This window comes from Xenopus tropicalis, chromosome 3 (genome assembly GCF_000004195.4).
Source record: "Xenopus tropicalis strain Nigerian chromosome 3, UCB_Xtro_10.0, whole genome shotgun sequence".
Classification (NCBI taxonomy): Eukaryota; Metazoa; Chordata; class Amphibia; order Anura; family Pipidae; genus Xenopus; species Xenopus tropicalis.
In genome coordinates, this window is record NC_030679.2 from 31,660,799 (window position 1) to 31,670,025 (window position 9,227).

General features: G+C 32.7%; 1 protein-coding gene across 1 annotated transcript; it reads left to right on the forward strand.

The window, feature by feature from the left end:
• The first annotated feature begins 1,227 nt into the window (after window positions 1–1,227).
• LOC101732336 (protein spinster homolog 1) lies at window positions 1,228–6,194 on the forward strand. Its single transcript, XM_031898130.1, has 11 exons — window positions 1,228–1,471; window positions 1,780–1,845; window positions 2,579–3,190; window positions 3,336–3,405; window positions 3,762–3,913; window positions 4,314–4,466; window positions 4,712–4,901; window positions 5,053–5,118; window positions 5,328–5,426; window positions 5,717–5,909; window positions 6,104–6,194. Exons 3-10 carry the CDS (start codon window positions 3,054–3,056, stop codon window positions 5,888–5,890), a joined length of 1,041 nt encoding a protein of 346 aa, XP_031753990.1. The 5' UTR covers window positions 1,228–1,471; window positions 1,780–1,845; window positions 2,579–3,053; the 3' UTR covers window positions 5,891–5,909; window positions 6,104–6,194.
• The last annotated feature ends 3,033 nt before the right edge of the window (window positions 6,195–9,227 follow it).

The window sequence follows — 9,227 nt, forward strand, 5'->3', positions numbered from 1 at the left end:
ACTAGAGGACTGCAGTTTTAGTTTTGAAAAAGTGGGCGGGGCCACCAACAGCCAATCAGATTTCACCTATTGCATTTTATTGATGCCAGGGTTCCCAAACTTTGCACATTCAATCACTGCGTGACTTCGTACTCAAGGTTAGACAAAGTGGGCGGGGCCGCCAAAAGCCAATCACATTTCTTTCATTGGGGAAATCAGATTGAAATTTTAACTGCTGCCATTCTCACATGTTTAATGTCAGGGTCCCCAAACTTTGCACAGTTTGTCACTGGGTGACTACATTCCAAGTTTAGAAAAGTGGGCGGGGTCAACAACAACCAATCAGATTTCACCTATTGATTTTTTTTTTTTTTTGCTTAAATTTAAAATGCTGCCTTTCTCACACTATTTATGTCAAAGTTCCCAAACTTTGCAAAGTCAGTCACTGGATGGGCTAGAACAAGTGGTAGGAGCCAACAACAACCAATCCATTTCCACCCATTAGAATTCATTGGTTTATATTTAAACTGATTCCATTATTTAAATATTAATTCCAGGGTTGTTAAAGTTTCCAGAGTTAGTCACTGGGTATTTGCCGTTCAAAATTCGAAAAAAGTGGACAGACCCACCAACAGCCAATAACATTTCACCTATTTACTTTCAATGGTGAAGTGTAAAATGCTGTCAGCCTCACAATGAATGCCTGAGTCCCCAAAATTTGCGAAGTTGGTCACTGGGAGACTGCAGTTCAAAAATAGGAAAAGTGGGTTGGGCCACTAACAGCCAATCAGATTTCATCCATTGAATTTTATTGGTTTAAATTTAAAATGCTGCCGTTCTTTAACTATTAATCCTAGGGTCCCTAAACTTTGACTTAGTTAGTCACTGGGTAACTGCAGTTCCAGGTTAGAAAAAGGGGGTGGAGCCACCAACCGCCAATCAGATGACTTTGAGTGGGGAAATTAAATTGCTGCCATGCAGACACTATTAAAACCAGGGTCCCCAAACTTTGCACAGTGGCTTTTACTGTATAACTGTGGTCCAAGGTTAGAGAAAGTGGGCAGAGCCAACAACAGATCAGGTTTCATTCAGTGACGTCATGTTTTTCAACCCAACATGAAGTTTGTTCTCAAACTTCCCTTTCTAGTTATTATTATTATTAATAACGTGTTTATAAAGTTCCTTAACCCTTAACATACCCTCAACATATCAAACGTCATATTTCAAAATGATAAAACTAATAATTATCACCTCTCTTGTCATTTCAGTATATTCAAACTTTTATTCAACGTATTTATTCGTTCTAAAAACTCTCAACAGTGTCCTGAAGAAAGGGACATTGAGAGAAACATTGAAAATGAAGAGAAGACAGACATGATGAGTGTAGAGAAGAATGCTCCACCTCAGATCTCCTTTAGGCGTGCTTTATTTACAGTCTTCTTATATATCTACCTGAGTTTTGTTGACTTTATGGACCAGTTCATTTTCATAGGTAAGCAGTTCATCCAATTTAGTGCTCAATGTGTGTATTAGGACAAACCTTCTGACACAAGTAGATTATTCCTGCATTATTCAGTTAGTTTGTGTGCATGTTCTACTGCTTTACTCTATGGGGCGATTACCCCTGAAACGTCACCGCAACACTGATTTTGGGGTTTCTAATGTAGGAAAGCACTAGCTACACTATCTGCATCCCCCATTTTCAGGTGTTAGTGGTAGGAGAGGTCATGGGCAGACTGCATTATGGCCAAAGTGGCCCTTAGTATCTGTATTAAAAATGTATTTTTTCTCTTTTTACAGGACTAGTACCTATTATAAAAAAGGAGTTCCAGGTACCATCTATCACAATAGGAGTAATAACTATAGGTATGGCAAAAAAAAATTTTTGTTCTCTTTGTCTGTCTATAAGCCCACTCACTGTAATTTTTCTTTCCTTTGAACTTAACCCATATGTAATAAAAAAAATAATATTTGCCCAGACGCAGTAACTCATAGCAAAAGTCAACAGGTAGAATTTACTGGTCACCTTTTTAAAGGAAAACTATACCCTCAGAATGAATACTTAGCCAACAGATATTTATATTTTGTTAAGTGGCCTATTAAAGAATATTGCCAAACTGTAATATATACAGTATATCAGTAAATATTGCCCTTTTGACATCCTTTCCCTTGAGACACCATTTAGTGATGGGCTGTGTGCTCCCTCAGAGATCACATGACCAGAAATAATGCAGTTTTAACTGTAACAGGAAGTAGTGTGGGAGTAAAAGGCAGAACTCTGTCCATTAATTGGCTGATGGGGCCTAGCATGTATGTGTGTCTTTGCTTGAATCCTATGATCCCAGGAGGCGGCCAATTGGCAATTTTCTATTTAGGAATACCCAATAGCACATAGTACTTTAAAAGTATATTTTTACGAAAATGGTTGATTTAAATAAAGCAGACTTTTACATATGAGCTTGTTTATGCAATATATTTTTAAAGAGACCTACACTGTTTGGGGGTTTAGTTTTCCTTTAAAAGCAAACATCTTTTACATGTAAGTTTGACAATTTCTGTGTCACTATCTTCTCTCACAATCTTCTTTATTCCCCAACAGTGTTTATATGCACTAGAGCGATCTTAGCACCATTTTTCGGCTGTGCTTCAGATCGTTATAACCGTAAGAAGGTCATATGCATTGGATTATTCTTCTATTCCCTTTTCGCCTTTGGATGCACATACATTCCCAAGCAGGTAAGTGTTGCTTATTTGTTATTCATTCAACCCATCTTACTTTTTATAATTAGACAGTATTTTCAGTTGTTTTCTTATCTAGTTTAGAGTGCAATTGCACTTTTTCCACTATCCTTTCCAGCAGGGAGAGGTGTGGGCTCTACTGGCTCAGATGGGCCAGACACTCCCCTGGCTCAGCCATTTAGGAGTAGAATGAAATGATGAAAAGTTTAGGTTTAGCTTGATTTTACTCATAATCTTTCCTCTACAGTAACATTCTTCGTTGTCATTCAGTCTGGTACTTAATAGAGTTTTGTCTTGTTTAATGTCTTTTCCGAAATTAGGGGTTCTGGATCTTCATGCTTGCGCGACTAGCTGTTTCAGCCATGGCGGAAAGCTGCTTGACCCCAGTACCTTCGCTGATTGCGGATCTTTTCGGTCCCGAGAAGAGGACACGCATCCTAGCTTTATACATGTGCACTAAGGCAGTGTTCTGGTATGTACTAGATCATAACTTTGTGTTTATTTCCAAAGGCTCCTCTCATGAATGCATGTGTAGGCCATTACCCCACTGATGTAATAACTATAAGATAAACAGTGATACATATGTCTGGTTTTTAATTGTTATCTTTTTATTACAGTATCATTGCTAGCTGCTTTGGAACACCAGTAATTAACCTGGCAGGTTTGAACTGGCGCAATGCACTGCGGGTAAGTGACACACAACTTTTTTTTAAAAATACTTTTTTTGGTAGTGGAGCTACAAATATCTGAACTGAGGCAAAAGTATATGTATATCATATAATATGTATATGGAATAATAGGTTTTAGTTTTGTATACATTATAAAAAGGATAGTTAAAAACACAAATAAATAGAAAAACATTTCTATTGTTGAGAGCTAAAGTGATCATTAAATTCATCTATGGAAATCTCTGAAACAGACCAGATATATCACACCTCTTTTGGCCTGTTTCATTTGGTAGGAGTACATAGTAAGATGTCAGCTAAAATAATAACTCTGTACAACCATAAAAACTAATATCAAGTATCTTAATTCTAATACAGATAACCCCAGGGTTTGGCCTTTTTGGCCTATTACTGGCAATAATTGTTATGAAGGAACCTCAACGAGGAGGAATGGAAGATGACAAAAATGGGGATGAAGGAACTAAATTAAATTGTTCCTGCTATACTAACCTGAAACAACTGCTGAAAAGGTAAGTGTATCTTCTACCTCTCTAGCAATCAGAGACAAGGAATGGCAGCTCCAGCAGGAGATATTTAGTCACAATGCCAATTAGAGAAAAAAAGGCCAGTAATAAAAGCAATGCATAAGCAATACAAGGGAAGCCAGTGTACTTTAGAGAGCTAATGAAGAGTGTGTGATGGCTTCCAAATGCCTCAGGTGCCCCCACTGTAGTATTTTGTACATGACCCTGAATGCTGTAGTTTTGTTAGCAGTGCAGAAAACACACTGAAATAAGAATCAAAACTGGTATTTTACTGCTAATTATATTTTTTATCTGGCCTTATTCTAACTGGTCCTTTAATATGAGATAAATATTAACCAGGAAAATTTAGAAAATGTTGGCACTAACTTCAGCTTTCCTCTTTCAGTTGTCACTTTCTCACCTTCACAGCTGGCATATTATGCTATGCTTATGTGCTTGGTGCGAAATATTTTTGGGTCCCTGGAATAATTCGACAAGCTCGGAAAGATGTACCTATCGAGGTATATTGTTGGACCACAGACTGCAGCTATGATGACAAGTAAGTTCCACTTTATTAAACTAAACTTCTGATCCAGACTGCTCTACATATTACATGTAGATGTTTCATGTGTATAACATCGCCAATAGAGACATTTCTCTCCAACACAGGTACACACAAACCATTATTGCAGACCATGTAGCAACATACAGGCCATTTAAACAAAGAATTTAGCTGTCATTGATTTGTGCTGGATTTTCTTCTTTCCTTCTGACACCATATTTATTTACTGTTTCCATTTCTAGCCTGATTTTTGGAATCATCAAATGCGCTTCTGACCTAATTGGAATTATTATTGGCACGGAAATCAGCAAGCGTTGCCAGAAGAAGAATCCTAATGTCGACGCACTGTTGTGCGGAATAGGGCTTTTCTTCTGTGCACCTTTCTTTGTGCTCTTTATATTCTTTGTAGAAATCAATCTGCCTGCTGCCTATGTAAGTACTATTAATCTAGCACACAGTATAATTAGTAGGTTTTATGGCACAGATTTTCAACACCTAACATATAATAGTAAAAATGTAGACTGTATATTCCCCCACTTTGATTGCTCTGCAAATAATAGTTAATAATTCTTTATTTTTTCAGGGTTTCATTGCCATCTCTAGGATATTACAAGCAATATGCCAAGTCCCGATGGTTAACATGAAACTGGTAGTGTAACCTTTACTGTGCTTTATTTACTCCCAAACTATTTACCCCCTGTATAGCAAATGCTTCTTGTCTATTAGTTCCTATAGAAGTGAATTAAGAGCTCTGCAGATTCTAGAAAATGTGTCTTTCTAGCCTTATGTGCCTTGAAGTACTTCTGAAAATAATCAGTGGTAGATGGGTGATCCTAACCCTTTGTCTTCTCTCTTTAGAACCTAGTGAGCCCAGAACTACGTGGGACAGCTAGTTCTATCCAAATATTATTTGCTAAGCTGATAGGAAAAGTAGGGAGCATATACTTTATAATGTTGGTAAGTAGAATATTTTATCCTTTCTATTGTAATGTCTAGTAAATAGGACCTTTATTTTCTATTTTTAACAAGATATTTAAACCTTGAATCGAAGGGGGGTTAATGTATTAATGCTTGAGCCTCTGGGCTCAAGAATTTTGTTTCTTGAACCACATATGAGTATCTAAACCCACGTGTGGTTTCTGCATCAGAATTCCTCAGGTTGCTACTTTAAAATCATTGTTTTTTACTTTAAATGTTCCTGCATAATCTGCAGCAAAATTTTATCTCTGCCTTTTTCTGTCATACAGATTTCTGAAGCAATCCTAAAGCACAATTATACTCGGCTCAGTAGTGTGCAGTTTGCGTTGACATTGGCTCCATTAGTGGCAATGATTGGAGGGATAGTATTTTTTACTGTATATCTCCTAAAACAGAAAAGGGCAGCAAAACCAGGCCCGGAAGCTGTTATCAGCCAGAAATAACTCCCATCCCAGGATACAGGTAGGGGTGTGCTTGAAGTGCTGATACTAAATCATCCACATTTATACTATTTTTGTTTCTAATAGATATATCACTGCATCTATTTATACTTTTAAACATACATATTTTATACATTATTCTGTATTATAGTGGCTCTGTACTATGTGCCCTGTATATTTTATTGTTAAAGCAATACCATTTTACTTTTTTTGCAGGACAAACATACGGGGCTATATATACAAAGTGTTGATCTTGTCTACTCCAATTGTTTCTACCTGCCACGGATAATGACAGGGCATCTGGCACCCGAAGAATCATATATATATATATATAATATTTTTATGATAAAATTATATATATACAATTATGAAATATTTTTTTAAAATAACATTTTATACTTATAATTTAATTTTTGTAAAAAAAAAAAATATGAAACAGATATACATTTGTATATTCTATTTTTATATAAAATCTTATATTTTTATTTTTCTATTTTATTTTTCTAAAAAAATCTTGTTTATTTTTATATTTTTCTATAAAATCTTATATATTTATTTTTCTAAAAAAATCTTGTTTATGTTTATATTTTTCTAAAAAAATCTTGTTTATTTTTATATTTTTCTATAAAATCTTATATTTTTATTTTTGTATTTTATTTTTCTATAAAATCTTAAATTTTATTTTTCTAAAAAAATCTTATGTATATTTTTATATTTTTCTATAAAATCTTATATTTATTATATTTTTCTAAAAAAATCTTGTTTATTTTTATATTTTTCTAGAAAATCTTATATATTTATTTTTCTAAAAAAATCTTGTTTATGTTTGTATTTTTCTATAAAATCTTATATTTTTATTTTTCTAAAAAAATCTTGTTTATTTTTATATTTTTCTATAAAATCTTATATTTTTATTTTTGTATTTTATTTTTCTATAAAATCTTAAATTTTATTTTTCTAAAAAAATCTTATGTATATTTTTATATTTTTCTATAAAATCTTATATTTATTATATTTTTCTAAAAAAATCTTGTTTATTTTTATATTTTTCTAGAAAATCTTATATATTTATTTTTCTAAAAAAATCTTGTTTATGTTTGTATTTTTCTATAAAATCTTATATTTTTATTTTTCTAAAAAAATCTTGTTTATTTTTATATTTTTCTATAAAATCTTATATTTTTATTTTTGTATTTTATTTTTCTATAAAATCTTAAATTTTATTTTTCTAAAAAAATCTTATGTATATTTTTATATTTTTCTATAAAATCTTATATTTATATTTTTCTAAAAAAATCTTGTTTATTTTTATATCTTTTTATAAAATCTTATATTTTTATTTTTCTAAATAAATCTTATGTTTATTTTTCTATAAAATCTTAAATTTTATTTTTCTAAAAAAATCTTATATATATTTTTATATCTTTCTATAAAATCTTATATTTTTATTTTTCTAAAAAAATCTGATATTTATTTTTATTTTTCTAGAAAATCTTAAATTTTTTTTCTAAAAAAAATTGATGTTTATTTTATATTTTTCTAGAAAATCTTATAGGTTTATTTTTGTATTTTATTTTTCTATAAAATCTTATATTTTTATATTGTATGTAGTTTTTATGATATTATTTATAAAAAAATGTATAGAGATATATTTTTGTATATTCTATTTTTGTATAAAATTTACTATTGAAAATAAAATTTTTAAAAATTCTTTTATGTGAACCCGGTTTTATACTCATTTATATTCTATTATCATAAGACTTAATGGGAAGTTTGTGTTTGTAAATTCTGATTAAATAAAAGGTTAAAGCTCAAAATGCATTTTATAGATAATCCTAACCATGGGCAGAATAATGTTTATGTAGCTTTTAAGAAGCCTAGTATAATCATTCTAGTAATTGACAATTCTCCTACTACTACATTTGAGAATGTGGTAATTAGAGAGGTATCTATATTATGGGACATAAAGACTAGAGACCTACCTCATTACAATCGGACTCGACTTGTTATGCTTTACTCCCAGATGCAAGTCCAATAGGAAAACTCCACATTTCCCAAAATATTGCAGTTAAACATTTAAAAAAAAAAAATCACTTACACACTGGATTTAATATTAGAAATGTACTTATGTTTATAACTCAACACTTCCATTTCACAAATGGGTTGTGTTCCTCAACAAACATATACAACAAACATTCATGGTGCATATACTCAGTAGATTCAACCCTGATTAACGTGTTAAACTTTTAATTCATAAAAAACAATAGAACATGTAGGTGCCATATATATATATATATATTCTATCTTATCTAATGTAAAAAAACATTAAACATTTAATGTTTAAATACCATGAGCGAATGTGTCTTGTTCTACTTTGGCCAAAAATGTGCGAAACTACGGAAAAGTTCTGGAAACACAGTTACCGTGCAACTTTTTTGATGCAACCACAACTTTTTTTAAGCAACCGCAATGTATTTGACATAAAAGTGACAGTGAATTTTTGCGTCTGTTTCGTGAAAGAATACACCAGTGGCAAAATGTGGAATTTCACTGCAAATCCATGGCTACTGAAAAATTTTGCACATCACTATTATTCACTAGTGATGAGCGAATCTGTCCCATTTTGCGTCTCCTTTTTTTTTATGCGTGTAACATTTTTATTTACATGGGCGACAATTATTTGTCGCACAGCAAATTTTTAAAAAGATCAATCCGTCAAGATCCATCAATGGCAGAACACGGAAATTCGCCGCAAATCCATGCCTGACGAATTAATTTGCCCATCACTATTAGCCACCTGTAATTCACCATGGGTCAATAAGAACGTGATTAAGTATATTACCCTTGTTCACAGGGTACAGGTATAGGATGTGTTATCCAGAAAGTTCCGAATAAAGAAAAGGACATCTCCCATAGACTCAATTTTAATTACCATATATACTTGAATATAAGACGATCTGAATATAAGCCGAGGAATCTAATTTTACCTAAGAAAACTGAAAAAATTATTGACTCAAGTATAAGCCTAGGGTGGGAAAAGCAGCCGCTACTGCTAAGTTTCAATAATCAAATGAATAACAGATAAATAAATAATAGATAACTGTAAGGAAAGAAAAATGCTACAGCAGCAGACAAAAGCAAGTTTGGGAAGGCTAAGGAAGGGGCCATACTAATTATCAAGTACTTGCCATCCTGCTGTGTGCGCTCCCGTCCTGCTGTGTGCGCTCCCGTCCTGCTGTGTGCACTCCCCTGTGTGCACTTCCATCGTATCAATCGTGTGCTTCACTCATATGCTGTGTGCGCTCCCATCATATTAGTGCTTTGTGCTTGTCCCATCGTA

Coding starts and splice junctions, on each gene's coding strand:
- LOC101732336 (XM_031898130.1), top strand. CDS start 3,054: ATGCTTGCGCGACTAGCTGTTTCAGCCATGGCGGAAAGCTGCTTGACC. Junction 3,406..3,761: donor ACTGGCGCAATGCACTGCGG/GTAAGTGACACA, acceptor ATTCTAATACAG/ATAACCCCAGGGTTTGGCCT. Junction 4,467..4,711: donor GACTGCAGCTATGATGACAA/GTAAGTTCCACT, acceptor TTCCATTTCTAG/CCTGATTTTTGGAATCATCA.